A 27,547-nucleotide genomic window follows, 5' to 3' on the forward strand; every position below is an offset into this window, starting at 1 on the left:
CAAGGGACAAAAACCCAACAATTTATCACCAGAATGGAAAAGAAGAACTAAAGAGGGAGGTGAAGAAACTAATGAAAGAAATGTCCAAACCCCATTTCCGGAAGAGTTGTGTTAGTTGCTTTTGTTGCTCGTTTTTCCATTAAAAAAGAAGAAAAGAAGGGAAAAAAAAAAAAAGAGGGGAAAAAAGTGTTTTCAGTGAAATTAAAAAAAATTAAAGGAAGAAGTAAGTATAAAGGAGGGGGGAAAAAGAGGGGGTAGGGGGAGGAAAAGGCAGGTAACACACGGCAAACCCAAAAAAAGAGACAATAAGAATGATATCTACCAGACAATGTAGTTTGTTTACCATAGCGTGTCCAATGCCTGAGTGCTTTGCGGAAAAGGGGGAAGAAAGGAAATTAAAAAATCGTGAACAGAACGATTGTTAATTAAAATAACTAAAAGCAAAGATGAGTCGTTAGGGTGTTAGTACATTAGTTGGTTAGTAAAAATGACACATTGCATGAATGGTCTAGTGTTAGTCTTTCAAAAAAAGGCGTGGGGCACCTGAGACACACAAAGTGAGAAAGAGGACAATATGACCAGGACTCTATGGGGAACCATGCCATCTAGACTGTAAAGAAGAAGGGTGCTGCCTAGTCTTCCCACCCTGCTATTAGTCATTAACTTCAACCCTCATATACATTATCCAGGACTGAAGCAAAGTTAAAACAGTGCAATACTTACTCTTGAAATGCCCATCAAGGTGCTTCCCTCAAACAAGAAGCTTACCCTCAGAGATGTACACGCACAGCACACAGTTTGCCCCTTCAGCGCAAACCCAACCATGACTCCCTCCTTCTACCCACCACCACCCACCTACATTCCTGCTCCTCTTCCAAGCCTCACTACCCTCCAGTGTTGCAGAGTATCACAAGCAGGCCAATATTTCCTTTGGCTGGAGGATACAGATGAAGATGAGTCCAAGACTCTGAGTCTTCCTTCCAAGTTTCCCAATCTGCAGGTTTCTTTACAGCAGGTGATTTTGTGACTTTCAGGAGAAGCACACAAAAATGCCTGTGCTTGGCTGTTCGCCTGTAGCTCACTTCTGTCATCTGAGAGCACAGGAGTTGAACCTCTACTACTGTAGGAAGAAATCTGTCGAGGAATTGTGTAGGAAGAATTGTGTTGCTTGTGTCAAGGTTGAAGACAGAAGATTGACAAGATTTAGTGTCTCTCCTACTATACTGCATGTATATTATGAAGGAGCGAGGAGAATTCACCAGTCGGTTCACTCAGATGGGCTTAGCAGAACTTCGCAGATGTTAATCTCTCCCATGGCATGCAGATGCCAACTGTTCAAACCTACACATTGTTTCTTGTTTGATTTTTAGCAGCTAGGCAACTCAAGATCTTTAATGCAGGGTTTGCATGGTGACTAGCTTCAGTGTTAATAGGAAAGTGCAGGCCGTGGAGGCTCCAAGTCCTTGTTCCAGCATGAATGAAGTTGGTAAGAACTATCCTAAATTATGGAAGCAAGATCTATGCTGCCTCACGTGAAAACTATCTGCTTGCAACTTTCAGAGTTGTGCATTGATTAAGGAAATAAGTTTGTGAAAACTCTGTGGCATTGAACATAATGTCCCAAGTATATTTTATTTATCTATGGGAATGAAATAGTAATATTCTGTACTTGTGCACAATGAGCGCAAACTCCTGAATTCTTCATCAAGGAAGTTTCACTCTCAGTGATACGTTCTGTTAGTAAATACATTTTTAAAAACAAGGGAGTTGGAGCACGGGATAGGGCGAAGAGCTACAAATACTAAAAACGAGATGGAGCGTCAGCAGCAGACCTGAAGACAGACACAGGAAGTCTGACCTTCAGTCTCCTCTGCTTCTCCACCTCCTCCCACCATGCCACACTGCCCCAGACATGCTCTGAAAACCCTGGTAAAATACAGCCATGATCCTATTTCTAGTAAAGGTTTCTCACAAGGCGGAAAGAGGGCTTAGTTTTAACTGAAATAATAAGATAAACAAATGAGGAGATTTGCTTTGACATTAACAATCACTACTCAAGGGAATCTGTGGGTTCACTTGGTTTGTCTCTAAGGAGATTAACTCCTGCGATAGTCATTTGATCTTTAAAAAAAAAAAAAAAAAAGCTGCACCACTTAGTACTCTCCTAGCTTAGCTACAAAACATTTAACAATTCCAAAAAGTACTGGGCAAAAGTCCAGCTATTTAAAGTTCTGCTCTAATTCCAGGAACAACTAAAAAATTATGCAAATCCTCCTCCCCCTTCTCCCAAACCCAAAAAGAGCAGAGGAAAAGACTAGATGGCAACCTGAAGCTGCTGGGAGCCCATTTACCTGGAATTGTTCTAGCTTTGGATCATATTCTTGGAATTTCTAAATAATATTTTTAAGTTCATTTTAAAGAGCAACATATTTATGTTCAGTGAAATGTTTTCAAGTAGTTACAAGGAGGCTTCTGATTTTCTTAATAAACTTCAATATTCAGGGGCAATGGTTTTTTGTTGTGTTTTCTGGTTTGGGGGTGGGTTTTTTTTAGGAAACGTAAGCACAGCTGCAAACAAGACTTCCAAGTGACCTATATTATGCTGCAACTTTACAGGTGAATTTATGTCAGGAAAGATGCAGAGTAGATAATATCTTACATACAAAATTATTTAGAATATACAAAATTATACTGGATGCAATAAAGGACAACATGTATAATTTTATAAATGATAAATAATCTTTGTCTTTTATTATGTCTTCCATATGAAGATATCAAAGGACTTCACAGGTTCATAGCTGTCTGAAAAATGGTTAAGTATTTTACAGATAGAGAAACTCTCTCTCATCTACACACACACAAAACCAGGAGACATAAGCTGCTGGAAGCTGCTGTCAGAATGGAGAAAAACTAAACTCCCTCATCCTGTGCTCTATTTAGAATGGTGTCTTTATCTTTTTTTTTTTTTTCTTTTTTTTTCTCTCTGTGTGTGTTAAATGAAGCATTTATAAGGTCAAGGTATATAGAGACCATTCTTGGTTGTATTCTGAAAAATGTCTGTAGCAGGTATTAAATAGTTATCAGCCATTCAAGTTTTCAATCTTTTCCAAACTATTTATCCTGAAGATCGAAGGGTTGTAAGATTTCTTCATCCCTAGTACTACCAATTAAAACTAAGAATGCATGGGACCTAGCAGGAAGCCTGTGTCATTCAAGGTTTCTCTTTATTGAAAACTCTGGTTAAACTTACCAATAATTTTTGGATAACAACTTTCAGGACTAGCAGGATTGCTTCTCCTCAAGGCCTCATCAATTCCAATTTCTGGGCAGTTTTAGGTTCTGGGTCAGTGTCTTAGTTTTGAGACGGAACTTGATCAGAAGTTAAAATGGAAGTATCCAGGGAAAAAAGATGACTCAAAAAAAATTCCAGCCTTATTGCCATTTGTTGGTTGAACCGTATTCTGTCGTGCCTACCTATAGAATTGGACCCCAAATCACCACTGCTACTTATTTTTAATTTGATTTTAAGACCAGCCATCTCATTAAAACATCTTCTCTCTTGCCCAGTCAGGTTGAACTCTTTAAGAATTCAGGATCACATGAAAACATGCGTAGTGAATAGAGCAGGAGGATTAAAAAATTGCGGTGCTGCTTAACTGGCAAGGGACTCACCTGCTTTCTAATAATCACCACAGAAATGTCCTGGTCTAATCAAGGACAAAGAGGCGTAAACACACTTCCATTTAACCGTGGACCCAGAAAATAAATTAAAAAAATCACTAGCTTAAAGATTAGGAAAAGAAAGTGAGAGCTTCCCATACATAGTTTTGTCTGCGACCCTTCCTATCTTTCTGTTTCTTCAACATCCAAACCAATCCTGGCATGAAGCAAGGATGCATTTTGCTTCAAGGCACATTTTCCCATTGAAAACCGATTTCCGACAAAAATAATGAGTATGATTAACTAAACTGACCAGTAAGCTATACTGAGATATTCAGAGACCAGCCGTTCTGAGACCTGAAAATAAAAAACCACATCATAAAGCCTTATATTCTGACCCTTTCAGACTGACAAACCTCAGCCAGTTAGTGTATCTCCCTCTACTGGACTGATGGGAACGTTTGAACAAAATAGGATCATTAAGACCCATCCACTGCCTAAGAAATGAAATTTGCATCTGCATATCAACTACTGGATATGGAAATGGACTCATGTTGCCATAAGCAAGACCCTGTAGTCTCATGAAAGTCTGATGACAGATTTGTCATCTGTGTCATCAAAGACCCAGACATCCTGAGGATGTAGAAATACAGGGATTCATATAGGAAAGACAGATACGTATCTTCAGCTCCAAACCCAAATATTTAAAAGAAAGATGTGAAATCCCCATAACAGCTAAATTATCTACTGACATCTACTAGCAGAGACTGTTTCTGATCCCTGGCACTGATTATCCTATAATTACAGATACATTTTATGTTAGCTACCGTAAAAACGTTACCACAAAAGCTGTTTTCTCAGCCAATGATGTTATATAAACCTAAATAAAACTACCAAGAGCTGTGTTAATATTCACATTAATGAGGAAATAAACAAATATTGTTTTCACAAATTGATTTTCAAATCTTAGTTTAGAAGCTATTTCTGCTGCCTCTACCAATCAGCAAGACACCAAAGAGCTCCTATTCACAGTATAAACCTCATTCATCATGCAGTGGATGGGCCTTAGTGACTTGATATATTCACCAGCTTTCAGAGCAAGGTTATTTAATTTTATCTCATCTATTTATGTCTGAAATTATATTTCATGAGGAAGGCTTCAAGATTTTAACACTAGCCTACTACCCAATATGTCACCTGATAGAGTTGTCTACTTAGAAAAGCAGCATGCAGGTGTGCAAAGTTACAGTGGTAAAAACAGAAAAACTTTTCTAAAGTGGAATTGTAGGGTGCTGGATTGGATCTGGGTTTGCTTGGCTTTTTTGATCCTTCCACTTTTCCAGTCCTCACAGCCAACAGAAAACTCATAGGCAGAGACACAAGAAATAAAGTAGAGTCTCATTATAGAAAGAAAGGGGAAAAATCAAAAAGAAGAAGAACAGAGAATCAAGAAGACTCAGAAAGACTCCGGCCAATTAATTCCCAAGCTATAAAGTTAAAATGATTACACACGTACCCACCAGCCTGCACACCTGCACTCACATGCACACACAAAAGAAAAGAAAAAGGAAAGGAAAAACAAAAGACTTCCAGAATTAGAATTATGACATCATGGCAATGGTTAAACCAATTAACAAAACTGAAAGAAAAAGAAGAGAGGTGGAGAGCATTGGCTGTTGGAAAAAGACTCTGTTCCCACAGTAATTAAATGCAACAAGAATATTACTGATAAGATTGAATCATAATTAAAGAAATAATAAAATAAAAAAGGGAGAACAGAAAAAGAGAAAAGGAAAAGGGAGATGAAAGTAAAGCCATGTCACAAGTTTTTATTATTAAAATCAAACTGGAAAAAACCAGAAAATTAATAAAGTGGAAATGAAGATATCGCAACAGGGATAAATTCCCACAAACTAATGTTTTTTCATTTTCCTTTAGATACCAAGATCCAGAAAAGGCGGAGAAACTCTAGCGATTCCACCGAGCATCCCCATTTCTCCATTACTCTCTCCCATCTGCTGGTCCCAATAAAACAGAACAAAATTTTTCCCCAGCATTTTCTCCCCTTCACCATTACCTGCCGCAGGTTGCGTGTCACCTTAACGTCGTGCCACGCGTTGTCATTGAACTTGCCATTGACCGGCTCCACAATGGCCTCGAAGGCCCCAGACCCCAGGTTAATGACCAATGAGACCGCACCATCTTTCAGGGCCAGGTTGACATAATCAGCTGACTTGCCAGTGTGCAGAATGAGCCCGTTGCGTTGCCACGTCTTGAAAGAGAGAGTGATCTCATCACTGCTGCTTTGGATGGGGTTTTGCGACAGGTCATAGCAAAGGTATTCGGAACCACGGAAAGTGGCCATGTTCTCATCTCGCGCTGGAAAAAAAGGGAAACAAAAGAACTATTCAGCAGTCAGGCAAGAAGAGATTTATGGTTGTCATGAAATTTCTAAGCGATCCCACGGCACTGTTAACACTCTATACAGCTATATCTCATGGCATGCTAATGACTGTACAGCTCCTCTTATAACATGGCTATCAAGAGAATTAACAGCAGGGTCCTCGGTACCAAAAAATTTCAGCCCTGTGTTTTCAGTTTCACTGCGGCACTGTCACCATAGGGACCATTCAAAAGTGTGCAGTGGAGTCTAGGAGAAGTACATTTAAAGACACTGCTATAAGACATTTCACATACTTTTTGTGAGAAGAATAGAAAATGCTACTATTCACAACACGACCATCACGTACGTGTTGTTCTAAAAGAAACCAACGTTTCCTGAAGATTAGTATTTAGGTTCATCGCTAATGTCGTCTGAACTTATCTCAACCCATCTGCCAGGCAATCTAAGACAGGCATCAGAATTATAATCCTGACAGAGCTGTCTCTTTCTTTCAACTGAACAAGAGACTGAGCAGATAAGAGAGCCACATGAAGTATCCTTTAGTTTCCTTTTCTGAGAGCACGAGGGGAGTCCCCATAAAACATTTTGTCCAGAGCCATAAGTAATGATGTAAACACATCTCAATTTTGCCTATTTGATAGACTTATCCAGAAAATCTGTACTAGAAAAGCATATCTTTTTCATACAGCAAAAATGAACATGGGGGAATAATTCCTAGTATGTGACGTAAGGTATTTCCTCATTAAGAAAAAAAATCTCTTATGTACAGAGTTAGGAAAACTACTGAACTGATTTCTCAGCAACAGAAGGCGGCATTTGAATACCACAGAAATCCTTCATGTGAGCTGAAAGTCTGTTTCCCGGTACCTGGGCTTGCACAGTCACTCAGAGACTGCTCTGCTGCCCTATTGCGCTCACGTGAATCAAGCCAGCTGGGCACCTGGTTTTGCCCAGTGGAAGAAATACAGGACAGTAATGGTAAAGCTTGCCGGGGGGCTGTCTGTAGCCCATTCCTACCAGTGCCATCTGGGGTTAAACGGGTAGTTACAATGGAGTCTACACAGATCCCCCCACTCCGTATTACAGCACCTTTCTGATTCCCAGCTGCGAAAGCAAGCCTGAGCATGAATAACTAGATGGTACAAGCAGTCAAGCTATCATTGCTTACAATCCACTGCATAAGACAAGTGCTGGTGCTATTGCCATTGACATTAATAGCATTTTTCTGCTTCATTTTGTCTCATTTAGTAATCCTAATACAGATTAGCCAGAATTTATTAGTATAAGACTGAGAGGAAAATACTTGTCATAGCCGTTCTTGAAAAATAACTACATGGTAAAATCTGTGCCCTCACAGCGTGAAAAAGTGGTGACAAAACAGCACAGTGTTGCAACATGAACATATATCATCCTCAAGTGATAGGTCTGCTTTAAGCAGAGACTTTTGCAGCCTTGATCAAGGGTGTCACAGAATGAACTCATTAAAAAATCTGGGCACTTTGAAGGCAGCAGTAACGTGGGTTTGTACTTATGTATGCGAACCACGTGTCTGTACACCCCTGTGAGCAAACACCAAGAGAAGGTACTCCATGCAACAGTACAAGTTGGGAGCTAACTAGCTCAAAAGCAGCTTTATGGAAGAAGATCTGAGGGTCCCAGCAGACAAGTTGAGCACAAGTCAGCGGTGCCTGCCCTTTCAACAAAGGCCAGCCACCTCCTGGGCTGTATTAGCAAGAATGGAGCCAGCAGGCTGAGGGAAGTGATTCTTCCCCTAAGGGACACTTGGTGAGATCACATCAAGAGTACTCCGTCCAGTATTGAGCTCCCCGATAAAATAACGGCTTCAGCATTCTGGAGTGAGTCCAGCAAAGAGCTACCACAACACTCAGGGTGCTGGAGTAGGGGATATGTACGGAGAGGCTTAGAGCTGGGTGTTCTGCCTCAAGGAGACACAACTGAAGGGAAATCTTACTGCTCTCTGCAATGACAACGAGAGAGCATAGAGGGCCAAGTTCTTCTCGAGGTCTGCAGGAGAAGGATGACAGGGAACAGACGCAGCTGGAATACAAGAAATTCTTATTCTATACAAAAAAAGATGTTTCATCTTGAGGATGATCAAATGCTAGGAAAGGCCCAGAGAGAAACCTGTGAAATCTCTATCCTTTGAAATAATAAAAACTTTATTATGCACAGTCCTGAGCTGCCTGCTCTAACTGGACCTGCTCTGAGCTAGCGGTTAGACTATGCGGCCGCTGGAGGTCCCATCCAAATTATGTGGTTCTGTGATTCTATTCCGAATAGATTTAACCACCACCAAGGAGTGCATATGCTTGTGTCAGTGTTCAACCAGCCTAAGCACAGAGGGCTGATATTGATTGCAGTTCTAGAAGTCAGAGCCACACGCTTAACAACCCTCTCCTCGATGATAATTCCCCTGCCTAGTCACTCCTGATCCATCGGAAAGGAACATGTTACAATCAAGTCGGACACATGCTCTATGTACCTGCAGGTAATTCCCATCAAATAGCCAGTGTCTGAGGGCAGGAGTCAAACACGATCATTATGACTGAGTCTTTTTCCCACAGCCGTAGATGTGCGAAGCACTGAATACACATTTGACGTCTTTGGGAAGGGGGGCACGGGGGGTTGATTGTTCACTCAATACAAGACATATTAATAGGGCTCATTTACACTTTCTCAACCACTTAGATGAAATCTCACTGGTCTACTCAGTACAAAGGAGAAGGCAAAGAGTAGATTAGAAATCTAAATGGTAATTTAAGGCAACCACTGCAGACTCATCAAACTGGAGCAGAGAAAATTCAGAGAGATATTACTCTTACTTGTACCACTGGTTTTATTACAAGGTGCTATCAACCCACCCCTGCGTGCAACTACGTCATCTCCCTTTTTCTTCCAGTCACCTGCTGCTGACCCTTGTCACATATGGGATTCTGGACCTGATCCATCTTTGTATCCTTCCTGTTCTTGGGAGACTGCTACCTCTGTCTGTTTCATATGTTGTTAGGGTTTGGTTTTTTTATTTCCTCCTGTGACTGCTCTGGATGGACATTCAAGTTTGCAGATCACCCACACACTAAAAATCTCTCTGGGGATCACTGGCCAATCCAAATTCATGCTTGTCCACCCCATATTTCATAAGCACAACTCCCAAGGTCAACATACTCTCTAGAATTGTATTCTCCAGACCACTAATCCCTAAATAGTTTACCAGTGGCCATGGGGATGACAGGTTTGCCAATCTCATGAAAGGCTTTAGTGCACAGATTAGGCTCTGATCGCCAAAGAGCTTGACTGTGTGTTCCTCGGAGCTACAACACAGTAGCCCATGTCAGGCCACATGAAAAGGTTTTTACCAAGCACAGCCTTTCCATGCTGTCCTGCCTGTTCGGACACTCTGTCATCTGTGATAGCTATGACCACAAGGCACACGAGAATTACCAGAAAGCATGGAGAGGAAAAAAGGGATACAGGTTCTTTCCACAACGTATGAAGAGAAAAAGCCCCGAGTAGGCTGCAGGTCTCATATGCTTTCAGGCACAGTCTTGTGACAGCTGGAAGACCAGATAATGGTGAAGCACTTGTTATTTCTTAGCTCGTGACCCTTGTGCTGTACATTTCTGAAGGCTCCACAAATGGCACTGTGGTATTTATGGCTTCTATAGTCTTTAAACAGTGGTAGTGTGCCAAGGAGCCTCTGTATCGCAACACAGCTAACCCAGAAAAGATAAACTTAAGGCCCAACTCAAAGTCAACAGGAATCGCTGGTTTATGTTACATGGAGCAACAGATCAAACCCTGGTTTTAGTGGGATGTGAAACCCTGTACATAGTAAGTGATATTAACTTGAATTGATGATCTAGCTGTTCAAGTGTGAAAATGCAACTGCATAAAATAACATTTACCCAAAACAGCATTTAGAAGATATTTGCAAACTCTTGATTTATACATGATTTGCAAGATTTAATTTTTAACTCATTTAATACTTGACAGATTTACAAAAATCAGCATCTGAAAGCAGGTTAGCACATGTAAGCAATTAAGTCTCATTAATATTAATCTAAACCCATTATTTATTTTCTAACACACTCAACATAAGTAAATTCTCTGCAAGAGCTAGGATTTGCAGAGATCCAAGATCTGTACAAAACTCCACATTCAGACTTAAACTCTTGACATATTCAAAGCCTCATAGAAATCATGAGTAGAAGCAAAACACAGGATCCTCAAACTGATCATCGCAGACCTTTTCCTGGAACGAAGGGAGTCACCCATCACTTTAATAAGTGGGAAAAAGTTATCCTTTTCTGACTAATTGCTAACAGGCACAGCTAGCACATTAAGCAGTTACCATCACCACCCCACTGCAAAGCCAATTTTGCAAGTCTCAGATCGATACCTGTTCAAAACCCCAAATCAGCTGTCAATACATACTGCAAGTGAAGAGCAAGAACCGAAACAAAAGCAGGGCCAAAAACTACCTAAGCAAAGCTCCTGGCTCTTCTCATCACTGCAGAAACCCCAGAGCTCGCTGAGTCTCAGGTTCCCAGGAGAGGTAAAGACTGGGGATCTTTCCACAGTGTGTATGGCTATACTGCCTTCTCAGGAGAGCCAGATGGTAATTTTAACTTCAGTTTTTATGTGCAAAGCTGTTGCTATGTGTTCCTGTCAAAGCTCTTTCTACAAAGGAGGACTCAAATATTCAGAATTCACAGCATCACCAGGAAGTAGAGAAACCTTGCAAGTAGAGAAATTTTGATTTATGTATGAGAAGAACAATGCACAGACATTTTAATGGACTTACTCATGGCCACCAAGAAAATCAGTAGTAGAGAAGGCATTTCAGTTCAGGAGCTCCTAGCTCCCCATCCTGGGCTCATTCCACAGGTCCCCATACATTTGTGGAGGGAAACCAACTTCCTATTTTTCTCCAGTCCTGCCAGGAAGTCACCACAGCGAAGACTGTGGTGCAGAGGAGCCTCCAAAGTTTTGGATAACGCCTGAAAATAAATACTTCATGACTGTGAAGCTAAAACCAGCAAATCCTAGAAGGGGATTCTGCCCAAAGGCATAAGGTTTAATACTCAAAAAAAGCAGCATCTCATGTAATAGGATTTCTGGCCTCAGACACATTTAGGAAATATTTAGAAAAATACAAAATGGACAGTGACTTTCCTGAAGTCTCCTGAAAGAAACTTCAAGTAGTTCTCTTAAAAATGAAAGTCAGCTGCTCACCCTCTCACCTTCTGTCAAAATCCACTGCATTACATGTGTACTCTGAGGCAATCCCTATCTCACTGGGGTTTGGTTTACAGCCAACATTGGAGCATGTCTTCTGTTAGCGAGAAAAGCAAACTCCCTGCACTGCTTCAGAATTAATAACCACTCCAGTGTTCGGTGGGATTTACCTTATCCGAGTGGTTTGCTGCGCTTTGCACAGAAGAGCTGGTGCTGTCTGATAATCTAGGAACGGTCTAACACTGTCAGGCGTCAGGCTTCTCTGCCAAAGCAGCGTGCATTAATGATGGAGGCAGTAGAACAGCCAGGTACTCCCTTGACCTTTTGTCAAACAGAGGTCAACACGGAAAACTGTATTTATAGAAGCCTTTTCTACCTACTGTTTAACAGCTCTCTGTAACTTCAGAAAATCCTACAGGTACGGAACTTGTCTTAAGAAAAAAAACTGCTTCCAAAGTTGGCCTCTGACCTTAGAACTATTATTAAATTGGAGGACAATCATCCACCATGGCAGGAGGAAAAAACAACAAACCCCCCCCCCACCCAACCTCACCATGAATCCAGAACACAGAAGGAAAACTATCAATGTACTCAAAAGGTATTGTGGATAGATAATTCAAGTTAGCGCAATACGGATATAGCACAGTGTTATAGAGCTATGCAGAAGGCCTAAGTGCAAGGAGGTAAAAAAAAGGCAGAAGTTCCCACTGTTGGCATTAGTCCTGCTGTTGAATGATGGGCCTTCTTCACCTGAGGACATGCTACTGGAATCAGAGAGAATTAACAGCAGAGCCATGGTACTCAGCAGCCATGAACTTACTGCACTTGGGCATCAGCTATGCTTTCAGCAGCATGACAAGGAAACTATCTAATTTATTTCTGATGGGATGACTGGCTAATGTCATGATCCTAGCCAAGCACAATTGAACTTGGTGTTTTGGGAAAGAAATTTTGTGGCAGTCTTCCTGTTCTGCTGAAATGAATAGGTATTCTTACTTTGTCACTGTATAGCTGTGTATGGACATAACTAAATGTCTTCAGGCCAGTGTGTATATCTTTGCCTCCTTTCTGTACTGAGGCTTAAACCATAAACAATAGACCTAAAGTTTTTAAATTCTAACTGAGCTGTAGGAAATCTTTTGACCCAACTCGTAATGAATTCTAGAAAGAATAAATTCTACACATGAACTATGTGAACTAAGGGGAAAATTGATTTAGAAGCTCTTCTGGATGATGAGCTGTGAGAGATCAAGGCATCACTTCCCAAAGGATGGGGAAGAACCCCAGTATGGGCCAAGCCCCATGAACTCTACTAAGAGGTAATTCAGTTCTGGACAGAAGGGTTGTCCTGGGGGTCACCTATAATAAAACAAAATGAACCTCAATAACATTACAGAACAACGAACGATTTATGTTCCAACTCACTTTCACGTGTATCTAGTGTTCCCTCAGAGGCTAGGGGAGGAGAAACTGTACATCAAATGCCACAGAAAGTAAGTCAGCCGACACCTCTGAAGGACAAAAAAGGTGAATTATCTCCCTCACCCTCCAAAAGAGTTGTCCAGTGACTGAATGCTAAAAGTCTAATGAAAACCCTCAGAAGCAGTCAAAGCAGCTCACCCAGATTCACGCTGTTAAAACAAAGCTGGATAGTTTAATAACAATCAGGCTGTTATTTTAAAGAGATGGTGACAGGCTCCAGTAATAGCTAAACAGCAGATTACTGCATCCTCCATTAAGTTGTCCAAACCCTTTTGTTGCATTCCTCCTTTCTATCCTTTGGGCAGGAAAAATAATACATCCAAATAGATGTGTTTTTTCTAGTCTGATCATTCTTCACACCACCTGATTGAATCAGTGACACCATTAATCAAACCCTCTCATAAGGTCCCATGCTCTCTCCCTCACATGCACGCTTTTGTGCTCTCAGTAGTCAAAAGCAAATATTTGTTTAAAAAGTCTTAAGAGCTTATGTAATCATTTAGATTCAGAAGAAATGGCGTGCAAAACATTCTTCTATGCATTAAGCATCTTCTAAGCATCACCAGCAGTCACGCTGGCATGTGGAAAGCTTTGATGGTCATATCATACACTGCATTTATACTCCACTACTGTAAAATAAGAACATCTAAGTCATCTTAATATCATAATGAGATGACTGAACTGATCGCATTGATAAAACCTTATAAAAAGAATATTACTTCTAACTTCAAGGAAATTATGGGAATAAGTTTTCAGAAGAAAAAAAAATGACTGTAAAAATCAAAGAAAGAAGTTATAATGGAGAAGATTAAGCGCTGAGCTACAGTCCCAAAGTAAAAAAAAAAGTAGTTTCCCGAATGCTTACTAGCTTTAAACCATTCTGGGTAACGTTAGATTTTCCTGAAATAGTGTCATTTATTCTTTCCTCAGGCCTCTCATTCTCACTTATTGTATTTACACAATTTGTAACTTGGAAGCAGAGAAAAATCACAGTAACAACATCAGAAACTGTGTAGATAAGAATCAATGGAGGACAACATCTCTCATCATGTTTAAGAGATGCAAAGAGCAACATTAGCCTAGAAGCCCAAAGCAACCGTGAGATGCACTCAACAGTCAGTGCTCTTTCAGTGCCAAACTTGAATTTTGCACATAGTGTAGCAGCTCTGATCTTACCCAAACAGGTCTTTCATCTCACCAGTAAGAGAAAAGGAAGCATTATGTCACACCAGAGAACGCCAAGTGCCTAGCATGAATCATGCCTTCTCCTCCGTTAGCTGCTGCTTTACATGCTACCCTTTGAGTCTAAAAGAAAATGCTTGTTAAAAGGTCCTCAAATTTTAGCCCAAAAGAGATCAAGGAGACTTGGCAATACAACGAACATCCGTCTTTTTGTCAAACCTGACTAATCTATTATTTCCCTGAGCTCCAAAGCTCTTAATGAAAACAGGAGGAAGAACTGCTTTCTCTAAAGATACTGCATGAGAGCTCCAGAGCCGCAGGTTCCACCTCCGCTTGCTGCTGCCTGCGTCCTTGGGTGATGCTCTTTGGGGCACAGAGGAGGCTCCGACCCTCTGGACTGCAAACCAGAGGCCCAGCACCAGCTCTGCAAAGTGACTTAGCTCTCCTGATGAATTTGGCAAATGTATAAAGCAGTTTCCACATATCACTTCCACAATCAGCGATAGAGCTAGTAGTCTGTTAGAAGCAGGACTGCTTTAAATTTCTGGACCATGCACCTATTAAATATACAGTTGAAGTTCATACCACCTAAACAAATGAAAATTCACACAAGTAAAAAGCTATTTTGCTTCTCAACCTTGGAAGGCTCTTCTTCACTCAACAGTATATTGCTGTCCTTTCAACAAAATCTCTTCTGAGAGGAAAAAAAAATAATAATTAGATATATCACAGAAAATCTCCCAGTTAGTCCACGTAGTCAGCACAGACAAGAGATTATTTAAACCCAGATTCATCAATAATATGATTCACAGATTCTCTGCTGACTCTCTAAACCACCTTTTCTGTCTTTTCCTGAAGGGAAACAGGAAACAGAAGGGTCTGAAGAAGAATCCGAACAATTTACTACAGAAATCACCCACCAGCATCATTTGCTCCAATACCACACAAAATACCTGAAAAATGCATTTGTAAAATCTTTTAGCTAAAATGCTTTGATGACATAAGTATTAGTACTACAATAATGAAAATGAATAAATAAGATGACATATGTCTACAAAAGGTTGTAGCATATGGTTGGTAACATCATTTTTTAAATTGCTCACCAAAATTGTTCTAAATGACGAACTACAGGTGTAGAAGTCAGAAACTGAGCATTTTATCCTCGACTTTGCCACTGATTTACTGTGCAACCTGAGGCACTTAATTAACCTCAGCTGCCTCCATCTGTACTACAAAGATAACAAAAATATAGGTTAAGTCCTTGAGACCTATGGGAAAAGAACACTCTATGAGTTTAATAACGCTTTTCTGCAAAACAAGAAATGTTCCAAATCTGTGCGAAGCAGCCACATGCCAATCCAGTGTATATGCAGTGTACAGAGTGTCCCGGGCATCCTCTCCACCTATTTTCCGTTGTTTGCTAAGTACAAACAACTGCACCGGTATCAGTGCGCGATGTTGCATCCTCTGCCATTGGCGAAGACACAACAAACTCCAAGTATGAGTCTGACTATGGCACTGCATAGTTAGTGCTGTGCTTGTTTATTTATGTTCTGATCAAGTGGCCAAAGAGACAAAAAACCCAATCCTGTGACAATGTCTTGCTTAACCCAAAATGAATTTAATAATTTTGTTTTACACGTCCTTAAAAATACACTTCTTAAAAAACTAGAGCTCCATTTTAAACTAAAAGCATGAAATGTGTTTATTTTGAAGTGAATGATGCTGAATAAATCGATTTTAAAAAATAATTTGACTGAAACAATTTGATATATTCATATAAATTCACAATTTGTTTTGGATGAACAAAGTATACTTTTTTCTTTTCATTTCTCTGAAGAATTTTGCTACTCTCTCCCAGCTCCAGAAGGTGCAGGAAAAGCAAGGTGTTGCTACTAATTTTGTCAAAGGCTCGGATACCATGATGATGTGCTAGGCATAAGTCCTCTAGATTCCTCACTGCTGAGCATGGGTGAGGACAATTCCTATTGCTGCTGTATTTACTCTCCCTTATGTTTTTATTTCACTCTGCATTTCTTCTAGTTTACTTATTTTCCTGGTTCATCATTCTAAAACATAAGGATGCCAGTCTCTGAACATACCACCCAGCAGAAATGCTTCTTTACAGACTGAACATTCAGCAAAGTGCAAACTGGCCAGAGAGAGGACATTGCAGCAACGTGAATGTAAAACTCAAGATTTAATACGTTTACCATCCCACAGAGGTATCTCTGCTGCTGGCTTGTTACCCGGCTACTCTGCCCTTCTGTGTAGAACACACATGTCAGTACAGCAGGGTAAGAACATGCAAGTGTACAGCTAAGCTCTTAATTCACCAGCTTTTTATCTTATGTACTCTGTTGAACAGAAGTGCCATTGTTTTATACAGACCGTGCTTTTTTAAAAAAACGGAACCAACTTGCATGCCAACAAGCAAAATTATATTCACCACCGAAGAAAGATTTACTATTCTTCAGCAGCAATCTGTATCCCTGTTGCAATCCCCACTTTCACACTACCCTTACTCTTCTAGGCTATTAGAAACAGAAGTCAAACACCAAATACGAATCCTGATCCTATTTATACCTGTTTACTATTGGATGTAGACTGAAGAGCACTAACATGCAGCTCATCAAATAGGATGCACTGGTGGCATTTTTATTCCTTAGCATGTGGGAGACAAGGTCTTCCCCAAACTTTCTAACCTTGACCCACAGCATTAGGGAGAAGAACGTTAGGAAGCTATGACAGTCTTCATTACATATGTGGTAGGATTGGTCATGCTTAGGAAAAAATGTGGGGACTCATGGTAGGAGTCTTCCAAGACTGACTGCAGGCATGAACAAAAGAGATTTACACCAACATCGAGAGAAACAAAGTTGAAAAGTGCATTTGGAACAAAAGGACATCAAAGGAGCCCAGCAGGAGGAGAAATTCCTGCTTCCATTGAAGGGCACTATTTTAGAAAACTGCTGGAAGCTCTTAAAGAAAGGGGCTGGAAGGCCAGGAGCAGAGAGGCAGCACTGTACAAAGTGTGTTACACGCACATACATTTGTGTTAGCAACAGCCCTCCAGCAGGCGTCCCGCTTGCTGTTGAGCCGGGAGCCCTTTGGGCATCTTGCCAGCGTCAAGTGCCAGTAGAAAAACAGTTGACGCTAATCACTGTAATAACACAGTAGCGATCCAGAAAATTATCCTCTTCGATACCAGCGAGCGGTATTGAAAGCCATGCCCATGGGAAAAAGGAGATGGGAAGGAAGGTGAAAAGCAGAAGTGAAGCGGAGCGAAGTGCAGAGCGGGGCAGGGCAGCGCATGAGACTGGTATGACAGAGGCTGCGGTAATGTCACCTCCTCACAGCTTTAGCGTTATTGGAGCGTGTGTACGTGTGGAACCCCAGTACTGCCACGGTATCAAAATACACTGCCAACCACTACTGCTGCCCCTCATTTATGCTCGTTGTGAGACATCATTAAGAGCATTTATGCAAGTAGCAGTATCCAAACCCAATTTGAGGCACTATGATTCTTCTCAAAACAAAGCCACAGGCAAGGGACTGTTACAAGCTGGCAGAGCAGCTTTGGCCCGTAATTATTTAGGGGCAAAAATGTGTGCATTTGTATGCTAGAGGCTAGGCTTCTGCTATGTCTATATAGCAGCAAGTTCATGTGTGTTTACCAGGGTAGTGGACGTGTATACGCAGGTATAGACAGTACAGTGACACAGCATATTTCTGTGGAAAAGCAGATAAAGGGCATCTGAACAAACATGATATATACATATATAAAAGAGATGTGTGCGCCCTTTGTTACAGCATGAAAGGAAGCAGGCATTAGTGTGAAGAGATTTACAGCGAGTGAGAAACACACAAAACCAGCTTGGGCCGGCTGTGCATACAAACACGTAAAACGTGTGAGAATTCACATCTTCGTACACCTTACAGTGCACATGTGAGGGCAGGAATGAAATGCGTCTCCCCCGTGTAACCTCAGGGCATCCACACATGAGGACTTACATGCAGGCATATATACATAGAGAAAATGAATACGTGTCTCGACCAGGTGTAGATACAAGAGTGAATGCACATCATCTGAGGGTGTAAGCACAGAGGCCCACGCTGCGTGAGGATGCAAGCGTGGTGGAAGCGCTCCGAGCTCCGGCACTGCACGCAGGGGCGAGAGAGGGAGGGTGTGCCAGTGTTTCTGGCGCATGCTCCAACTTCATCCTGGGCTTTTCCCCTTCCTAGTTGTGTTTTTTTTCTGCGGCAAAGCAGACTCCATGTCTACAGGGAAGGTGCTTAATGAGTCAAATCCAATCTCTCGAATGCCTTATCAGTTGTGGACAGGCCTGTTTCTGACAGCTGACCTTTCCCACTGCACGCCGCTGAAAAACCCATACACCACAAACAATTAACACAATGCTGAAAACATAAAGCTGAAGAAAGGGACAACTCTAGACCGCTACAGAGAGTGCTACAGACAGAAGGGAGAGAGTGATGCACATAAAAATGACAGAGAGCAGCTATACAAGGGTTTGATTCCACCTTATTTTGCCACGCACACACTTTATTATCTTCCTTACAGCTTGGCTGTAGCAAAGCTATGTGCAAAAACAAGGCCCATGTAAAACAAGAAAGGAAAGCACAGAGGACAGGGAACACTGCTGAGGTATATAATGACATTAAGCCCATGCACAAATAAATACACCTCTGTGTAAATATATGCAAACCTGATAGAAGGAGCAAAGTTCCTTACTAGAAAACAAAAGCACACAGAGCAGAGGAGGTGAAGACAACTATCACTGTGCCATCCTATACTTCTGCTGTTGTGGGACTAGCTTATAAATAAATACATTCATTAAAAGAACTAAACTGCATACACCAGAGTTAGGAATCTCAATAATAATAAAACCTATCAAATAGCCTCTTGTAACAATGACAAGGAGGGTCATCCCATAAAGAGTGCAATTCCAGTTCCGAGTAAGATGGAGACTGCTTCTCTTGGGAGGCACAAACACCTAACGTAAAACGGGTGGTCTAGTCACTTGTCCAAAGGATTTGCTGCCCACGAAAGGCTCAGAGAAAACCTGCATGTTCTCAGCTCTGCTGCCAGCTCAGCGCGAGACTTGGGCAAACCACAGACCTCACATTTTCTGAAGTCTCTGTTCACTAACATGATTTTCTGTAATAGCTGCATGCCACCAACATGCTTGAAGATCAAGGCCAACATATCTCAAATTTCAAGAGCAAATCCTAGGCACCGAGAAATCACACGATAATTTGAAAAATTAGACGTCAATCTTTTGTGCAGTAGTCTCCCTGTGTGCACAAAAGACAGCCCAGCCTAATATTATCAAATGTTTTGGGTTTTTACTATTATTGCATTGCAATAACAGAGGCTCTAAAAGGGACGTGCTCTTCCATTTCAGTAACTCCCTATGCGTACAGAATAGGAGCTAGATCACACTGAGGAAGGCTCGCAGAATAACAGTTTGCCAGAAGTTCCACAAAAGTCCTTTTGGAGAGAGCATCCCATTCATCTAGGCACTTGTGGAAAACTAAGCATGCTTTCAAAGACTTTACATGCAATCCAGACACGACTGAGAAACAGGAGTGGGTTAAAAAATTCGTCTGGGGTCAGACAGTGGAGGAAGCTCAACAGCAGCACAATAAGTGCTTCAGTTTAGCACCTCTATCTGGTAAAGATGCTGATGAACAGAAAAGGTACTTCGGCAAAAGTATTCCAGCTAATCACTGGAAGTATACAAGGTCTCTTCAAACCCCACCAAACCAAAAAGATTTTGATAATAAATATTTCATTATGGTGGATGTTTTTTACATTCAACTGAAAAAGTTATATCATTATTGTAATTGTTTCTTGGCTATTTCCGTGTGGTGTTTTGAGATATACATATTATATGCATTTATTTCAATGCAATAAAAACTCATACTTGGCATATACTGTATATCTCTTAAAATAGTTATCAGCTCATCTGTTTTCATAAGTTTCTGAAGTTATCTATGCTACTTGGAATAATACAACACAGCTATTTTATCAGTTCATTCAGAATTAGTAACTTCCTATCATCGATGAAATGACTTTCATATCTTGATGTGACAGCACCAACAATGAGCCCAGCTATTTTCATGTACAAGTTATCAACACTGGATATCAACTAAAGAAAAATAAAAAACATCAAGCCAAATCAGTGCTTCTCTCCAGCACTACAAGCCAAACTCTGAACCCATTGGCCCTGATAAAAATTAGGAGTAATTTTATGGTAATCAGTGAAGGTATACTGCTGGATGTAAGACAGCAATCATGCTGGTATCTGTGTTCATGTTATTTTTTGTAAGCCTGTTGCCAGAAGGTCAGAACTGATGTAATGCTTACTTTTACAAGCAAAGCCCAGCTGCTGTAAAAAAAGAAACTTTTCAAATCTCCCTGCAGGAAATGTGATATGGCCCTCGTGTTACAACTACTGTTGAAAAACCTGTGTTTCTCTTTCAATTCAGAAAGGTGCTGCCATTATTTTCCTGGAGATGAGTTCACCCTGGAGCGTCTTGATTTCTGTGGTTTTGGGAGGGGTTTTTTTTTTGTTTTAAATAGCAAAGACACTTATTCTACTTGTATATTTTCTAAATGTTTTCCAACCCCCATTTTACCGAAGTATTGTCCCTCTTCAAGCTGTTCCCCACACTTTAACAACTCCATTAACCCACCACCACTGGGGTCTTGCTGTTTTGGAACTGAAAGCTGATGAGAGGTTTTAAGGAAGGAGGGGATGGCAGTTTTGGTTGAGATCCACATGGCAAACCCTTGCGTATCCTTGTACATGGCCAGGGTGAAGGATCACTGAAGCCCCTGCTATGTAGAAAGGATCTCTATCTTTAAAATACTAGACAATTCTGAAAATGGACTTTCCCAAAGTAACCTCCAGAGCCTCCAGGTTAATTGTCTCTTGACAGTTATCTGGTCAGAAGTGCTCAGTTCCAATAAAAATAAGCGGTTTTTTTCCCCTGTAACTACTAGGTCTGCCACTACTTTATGGAGTCACAGACAAGCTGAGATCTTTTTTGCACACTATCTCTAGCAACAGAATTTTGGCAGACCAAGTTCTACTTTTTCCTTCATAATGCCATGATCTCTTATTTTCTGTTGGGAGAATTTGGCCTTGACATTGTAATTTTAAAAGCTATTCTGTTAACTCATATGTCAGAACAAGGTATAACTTATTTTCTCAGAACTGTGTTGGTTCTGCAGAGCTAAGAAAACTAAGAGGAGGGAAATTACATATATCAATATAATTGACCTATCTATATATACATATATATGCCCTTTCATCCTTACACTCAGGCAGTTGGACTCAAAAAAATAAAGACACCCTGTTAAATATTTTTTTCCCAATTTCACACAAATTTTTATTGCTTGTAACTATGCTTCAGTGCCACAAACAAAAGGAAACTGCATAGCTTTACTACTTGGGGAGGACAAAGGAGCAAGAGAACTCACTGCAAATGGTACATACCAATACTGAAAGCTTTTGTACAGTTACCCAATGAGTTACAACTTTAAGCTCCCCCATCTGCAGCCCACAGAGGATCACAGTTGTTCCTGCTGCTGGGCATACACTTTTCTGGAGGATCACTTTCCTGGTTCTTTGTCCCACTAGCTAGATTTCAGACTTTTGCGATCTGCTTGGCTTGACCATACTGTGATGCATAAACCATAGAACAGAGTTGGTGCCCCCTTCATCAGCAATGTCTCCTTGAATGGCCTCCATAAGGAATGCTAGTTTAAAAAAAAAATTCTCAAGTTGCAGAGATATCAGCAGACAAATGTTAGCGCTGACCATAAGATTTCATAGCATCTGGTAGAACAAGCTTGTTGGGCCCTAAGATTGTTTCCCAATGGGGATGAATTGAGAACTCATTTTCAATCTCTTAGAAGAACTGTAGTAACTCCATAAAGTACCTTTAGTCCCAGGTGATACTAGTGTGGTTTGTAAGTATGTGCTGAAATTGCTTCATTTGGCAGAACAGAGGCTGCCAGGCCCCAAAAGACAAAAATGATCCTTAGACTGTAATTGTCATCACCAACCAACTACAATTTCTGATAGTCACGCAAGTGTCACTCAGAACAGGCTGTGATGAAGGACACGAGCAGTGTGACCAGTCCTGCTTATCCTTCCAGGTGTTGCAGCCCTGTGGGCACATGAGCCTCCACCTCTGCCTGCTTTTTCACCTCTATAAAGGAGAGAAATTGCTACAACCAATACATAAACAGAGCTCTTCCTAGAGCAGACTGTACCTTGTGCGTATAGCTCTGCATCAACATTGCATAACCACTAAGGAGTAAAGTGCAGTTGGGTAGATGATCTTTCTTAGCTGCAAGGGGAGTTTAAAGGGGCAGAAAGAAATTACAGGAATAGGAGCCTTGGCTTTTGCACATCAAGCAGCGACCCTGACTGAGAGGCTGGACACTCGCATTTCTGTGCAACAAGCAACTGTGTAGAATGCATCACACCAGCTACTTCATGGTAGCTGCCCACATGCATCACCTTACCCTTCGGTAAATGCAAGCCAGCTCACACCTCAGTGTGAATATGCTCGGTTAGCTTGCTTTCCCTTAGAATTACAAATGTACACACGGGATAGCTTTGGAATAGGTAAATTCACAGTCTAGCTTGCCTTGGAGTGATTTGTTATTACAGCAGTAGCCTGAGTCAGCTGCCTCCCTTCCAGCACCATCCACCTGGTGTTATTTTAAATTCTTTCAGCATTTCAGTTTTTCACTAAAATGTTCTGGGACTCTTCCCAAGCTCCCTGGGTGCTAAAGATGAACGCAGCGTTTCCCAGGTTGTACTTCAAATGTCAACCGCTCCAGCCCTCTTTCACCCTAACTAACTTATAAACACAATCCATAACCTGTAATATCTGAGTTTATCAGTTACTTCCCTATTGCTGCATCTGTCTGCCTGAGCTGTTAAGCTTCCATTGGGATCGACATACACCTCTGATAAAGGAATGTTTGTTTGCTTACTGTTTCACATTGATGTGTTTACACTGAACACCCGCACAACGGGAGGCGGAATAACAGATTAGGGACCAGTTCAAGCAGGTTATTTTTATAACACTTAGAATATGCATGTGGTTACAGACTTTGTGGCTTTATTTCAATGGGCAGAACCACAATAGGAAGAACTGTTATGGTTTTTTCTTTTACCATCTGGCATCACACCGTAGCAATCAGCTTTAAAGGCAGATATGTGGGAAATAGCTCATACTTGCTGTTCCTGCGTGATTCTAAATAAGTCAAAATGCCCTTATGAAGTGGCCAACAGAAGCTCAGATTATGAAATCAACAGATGACCACAAGAAAGCATGCTCAGTAAATATTAGAGCATCATCCTCAATGCAGATTTTGCCAACCAATTTGCTAGATCTTACTAACAATCTGCTGGAGGTCTCTAACTTCGCCTTGTGCTCACTAGCATTCCTGTGGCCCACTCAGTGCAATGGGTTGCCTGCTTTGGAACAGCCATGTGGCTGCGTAGGAGCAGATCACTGGATGGGCCAGTTAGAAACGATCCATACGTGACAAACTTGTAGCACAAAACAATCAATGCAACCCACTCATTGATTGTCTTAGCAGACGCCAGCTACAGAATGAACTATGGATATGAAATTCCTCTCCAGAGCAACTTTCTGAACAAGGCAAGGTTCTGATGTACACCCGTTAGCCATCTGTACGGCATTTCAACCGACAATGACTCTCCTAGCTTCAGACTCGTCTCCTGGATCTAACTGTTTTCTATTTAGGCTGTTAATGATGGATAGGGAGCATTAAAAAGGAAAGGTGAAAGGGACAGAAGAACAGGGTAGTGACGGACGACATTTTAAAAGCCAAAAATGAGACTGCCTCATACTCCTAAAGATAACGCCAGATGAAGGGCTGCCTGTAGAAGACAGGGTCTCTGTTGTTCCATATGTGTATATGGCGCTTCACGTGTGCAAGCACACACGCAGCTGGAGCCTCCTCTCTGGTGGAGCACACAGTGCCTCCAGGGCACTTCTCATTAAACTGACATTACTGTCGCGCTGCGGGGGGGCACGCAGTATGTTCAGCAAAGCAGGGAACCGCGGCCATGCAAGGATCCTACATGCATAGACATACAGTCGTTACAAATGCGTGCAAAAGTTGGGTTTGCACCCACACATGGGACACATCTGTGCATGTAAACAGACAGGTGCCCGATGACATACATGCACATCGGCTGGCGAGTGCTTTCGAACATGCAGGCACAAGCTGTGGCTGGGTATTTATATGGGCTGGGCAAGGTTCCTTTCTCTCTCTCTCTCTCTCTCTCTTTCTTCATTGAATGGGAAAAGGCTGTCAGCAATTTCCTTCTGTCAACAGCTGGGAGATGCTTTTCTGCGGGTAGCTGCAATTTGTTTCAATTATGTGTATTAATCATAGCCTGCTCCTGATGGTATTCTTCATTTAAAAAAAAAAAAAAATCAGGGCTTTTCTTTTTAACAAGCCGTTTCCTCTCTCACGATGGCACATAATGACTCTAGGTTTGTTGGGCGGGGGGCAGGGGGGAAGGGTAGAAAAAGAAAAGAAAAAGAAAATCCCAGACACTTCCATGTTTGCTTATTTCATTAATGAGCACCATGGCTCAAGAAGCTGGCAGGGCATGCAGTTGAAATGGGGGTCAGTGCACTGGCATTTCAATAGCGGAGAGATAGCTCTGAACACGATTTATATCTAAAAATCTCCTAGCTTCACAGAGGTGGATGGAATGACATCAATTAAGGACTTTTGGACTCCAGCTTGCTTCCTTTGAAACCTAAAGCAGAAAATCCACTAAGCTCCTTGGAAATCAGTTCCCCGCTGTTTTAATATCTTAAAACAGGGATCAATTTTAAAGGCGCTGGGAATACCACTGAAAGACTAGGAAACCCATAGCCGCTCAAGAGCTATTCCCAAAGTCTATTGGAACATAACCAAAGTAGCAGTGAGGATGACTGGTATTTCACCAATCAACTGCACATCAAGCTGTGTTGTCTCAAAGTCACCTGTTTCATGTGTGAGTTCTAACAAGACTTCTGAGGAACATGCAGCAAAGTGATAAATAAAAGAAAATCAGGTGTGTAGGTCGTATGCTTACATTCTGGAAATATTTTAGTTAAATAAGCTCCTTTGCAGAGATATGATGACATGCAAGGACATAAGCCAAAGGATCTTTCCTTCTTTCTCAATACTGCCTTTCCTCTAGCGTTTATCATCTTACCTGCTATTGTATTAAAGATTCCTCCCACACTCATTTGTCATAAACCACAGCAAGGGCTGGCTAGCTCAGAGAACTTAGGAGTCATCGTACAGATTTTATTCAGAGATGTAAACATTTCTGGAAGACTGCTAAGATCCAAGCAATGGGCATATACTCCACAGCCCTGGAATTTTAGATCAGAAATTATCCCAGTACCAAAAATGTAGATGAATTGTGAGACAGGATCAATGTATTTTATCAAAGGTTGGGTTAGAGGACCCCCATATGCTAGACAAACGGAGTCTGTAAGATCTGTACTGCTTAAAACCGTATTGCGTGGAGTCCTTGCAAAATTCACTTTCTAAGAATCTGCTTAGCTAGATTTGCTGACTCCATCCCACTTAGGGAAAAGAATGATCCTACTGTAGGTCCATATGGTACAATGCGTATAAATACATCACTTAGAGAATTCAGGCCTACTCCTACCTTAAGATTTAATGGCACAGATATATCAGTTGGGTGTACAAAAAACCATCCAACATCTCCTGTAATCACCGTTTCAACAATGACAAAACCGTGAGTGCAGATGTCGTTATATTTGCAGAAAATACAACTTTGCTGGTATGATTTCTTTTGATAAGGGCCCAGGCACACTAGCAAAAGAGTTTACAAAGGACATCTGTATTCAAGTGACCCCTTTGCATGCCTAGGTCAATAAAACCCTGCAGGCACAAGCAAGGCCTCGAACAGGTTCTGCATCACACAGGTTTTCCAGGACACCAACACCAAGAAGGAATGAAGTGATGTGATCCTGGACATAGCTACGATGTTAACTGCAGCAAGCAGGGACTGGGCAACTGCCAGAGCTCTGCCACATCATGCGATTAGGAACGCACGCTGCACAGATGGTGTGCATTCTGTGGGAGATGATAGTGCTGGGGCTCCCCTACTCCACCCATCAAATGCATGCCTGGACGCTGACGACCTGCAAAGGTCTCTCGCGTAGATGAAACTACACCCACGTCTGTCAAGATTTCATGTTTCTTTGCATGAAAACGCAGAGGAAATAGGCTGTGCTGAAAAGAGCATGCTTTTGCCTGTATGAGCTGCATCCACACAGACAGCCCTTTGCTCGAGTCAGAGCAGCCTTTGACTCAAAGCCATGAGTTCCACAGGCCTCAATTCCAGCTAAAAGGTAGGTACCTGCAACGTCATTACTTAGTTCAAAGCTGTATTTGCAGAGGGATAGGTCTTGCAAGTCCTGAGAGAGGACCACTTGCTATCATCAGTGCCCCTGGTTTTGTGACATTTCAGACTTGTACAAGCAGAACATTTAGAAAAACTAACCGCAGAGCAATCACAAACTGAAACTACCCCTGGATAATTAAGATGTGAAAGACTGACAGCCTTAGGAACCACTTAGAAATCAACATGATCCACAACACCGATAAAAACTACCCAACCTCTGAGCATTCTGTGGCCAGCCATAAATAAAGCACACAGACTCTGGTCCCAGAAGGAGTTGGAGAACATCCCTTTCATTAGCGCTTTTCTCTACATTTCTACCAAAAACTTTTATTACGTTGTGTTGTACTTGTCAAATTAAAACACTGCCCGCAGAAATATGTTGGCTGAAGGCTCATCAAGCAAACTTCATCCTTACTAGACTCATATTGACAAGTGCACACAGACAAAAGAGGGAAGTCGGTTTAAACTAGAAAGAAAATTGAAAATCTGAAAGGAACAAAAAGCTTGGAGCTTCACAGAGCTCTCAGGCTTCAGACATAGCACACTCCTACACCAGGAACAAGAAATCTAGTGTAACACAAGAGTTAGAGAACATGACAGAGGAGATAAGAGAGAAGAGAGGCGGGAAAAAGGAGAAAAACAAGGAAGAAGGAAAAGACAGAAATAGCAGAAAGCAAAGAAAGGACAAGTGCAGAAACAGGCAGAAAAAAAAGAAAAGAAGAAGTAGGAAAAGATGAGGGAATGACAGAAAGTGATAGACAGAAGGGAAGAGAAATCTCTGCTGGTACAGTAACAAATAAATCCCTGCAGCATGACAGGCGTCTGCTGAAGCATTTCATTTCCCCGCAGCATAATGGTGTGTTATTGCCCATTATCTGTTCTGTCAGTGCCAGAGTCGATATTAAATGAGGGGCAGCTGCATTTAGCTGCCATTTTTCAGCTGTCTCCCCGTTACCATGGAGACACGCTTGTTTTTTTGATGAACCTGGCTGCGAGCAGAGGGGTGCGTGCATGAGGGGGGTGGCAGTAAGTGTCGCAG

At 41.5% G+C, this 27,547-nt stretch overlaps 1 protein-coding gene across 28 annotated transcripts in view; it reads right to left on the reverse strand.

Annotated features, from left to right (window-relative positions):
- Nucleotides 1-27,547, reverse strand: part of NRXN3 (neurexin 3) — a 1,025,535-nt gene that overhangs the window by 754,772 nt on the left and 243,216 nt on the right. For 16 of the 28 annotated variants that reach the window (XR_010071082.1, XR_010071083.1, XM_063335033.1 and 13 more), the window contains 2 exons: nt 5,738-6,039; nt 344-367 (listed from right to left, as the gene is read on the reverse strand). Coding sequence is in view for 25 of the 28 variants with exons in the window: in XM_063335033.1 (XP_063191103.1) it covers nt 344-367; nt 5,738-6,039 (326 nt within the window). In the remaining 3 variants the exon portion in view is untranslated. Of the gene's footprint in view, nt 1-343; nt 368-5,737; nt 6,040-6,231; nt 6,250-27,547 lie in introns of those variants that run through there. The other 12 variants (XR_010071084.1, XM_063335032.1, XM_063335030.1 and 9 more) reach the window with 2 other exon arrangements.

This window comes from Chroicocephalus ridibundus, chromosome 4 (assembly GCF_963924245.1).
Source record: "Chroicocephalus ridibundus chromosome 4, bChrRid1.1, whole genome shotgun sequence".
Taxonomy (NCBI): Eukaryota; Metazoa; Chordata; class Aves; order Charadriiformes; family Laridae; genus Chroicocephalus; species Chroicocephalus ridibundus.